The sequence below is a fragment of the Penaeus monodon genome, chromosome 32 (assembly GCF_015228065.2).
Source record: "Penaeus monodon isolate SGIC_2016 chromosome 32, NSTDA_Pmon_1, whole genome shotgun sequence".
Classification (NCBI taxonomy): Eukaryota; Metazoa; Arthropoda; class Malacostraca; order Decapoda; family Penaeidae; genus Penaeus; species Penaeus monodon.
Window position 1 is genome coordinate 10,609,697 of NC_051417.1, and position 850 is coordinate 10,610,546.

Sequence of the window (850 nt, forward strand, 5' to 3'; positions counted from 1 at the left end):
GAACCCAGGACACCCCCACGCATCCTTTCCCTTCCTTACCTGGAACACCTTGCCTCCTCATTCATTACCAGCCCCAATCCCTTGAACCAAATGCCCCAATCTCTTACCCCGAATGCCCCATTTCCCCAATCCCTTGAGCCAAATGCCCCAATCTCTTACCCTGAATGCCCCATTTCCCCAATCCCTTGAACCAAATGCCCCAATCCTGAATGGCTAAATCTCTTGTTCCTAATGACTTTGCGCCTTGCCTCCCTTGCCCCAATACCCCAATCTCTTACCCTGAATAACCCAAAACCTTACCCAATGCACCAATCCCTCCCTACACTCCCCCTTCCTTATGAAATGGAAACTGCCATAACAGGAGTGAAACAAAACGTGACTTCCGTGACTGGCAATCCGGAATCACCCATTTCGGATTTTGATGAATCTCATGAGAACTTTCGGCTAACTCGAAACGTCGCGTTTTATTCCGTCCCTACTATACTATGGCAGCACTTCATGGCCATGTAAATCTACAGTGTCTGTAATTTTGTTCATCTTCTTTTCACCGAGTCTGTATTTTTCAAAATTCTTCTCACTTTACTGTGTCGGCATTTTCGTTCATCCTTTTCTCTTTACCGTGTCTATATTTTTGTTCACCCTTTTCATCTGCTCTTTACCATGTGTGTATTTTAGTTAATTCTCTTCTTTTTTACCGAGTGTGTATTTCTGTTCCTCCTTACCTGAGACCGAGACCTCCATGGTGGCGTGGATCGGGACGTTGGTGTTGAGCGAGGGCGAGAGGCTGATGGCGCCGCTGTCCTTGTCCACCTCGACCAGGCCCGCCTTGTTCCCGCTGATGATCCGGTAC

The 850-nt window shown here is 47.8% G+C and overlaps 1 protein-coding gene across 1 annotated transcript in view; it reads right to left on the reverse strand.

The window, feature by feature from the left end:
- The window catches only part of LOC119593545 (protocadherin-like wing polarity protein stan), a 22,689-nt gene that overhangs the window by 2,441 nt on the left and 19,398 nt on the right, over positions 1 to 850 (reverse strand). The window contains exon 3 of the mRNA XM_037942507.1: positions 723 to 850. This exon is cut by the window's right edge and continues 1 nt beyond it. Within this exon, the coding sequence (XP_037798435.1) occupies positions 723 to 850 (128 nt within the window). The remainder of the gene's footprint in view (positions 1 to 722) is intronic.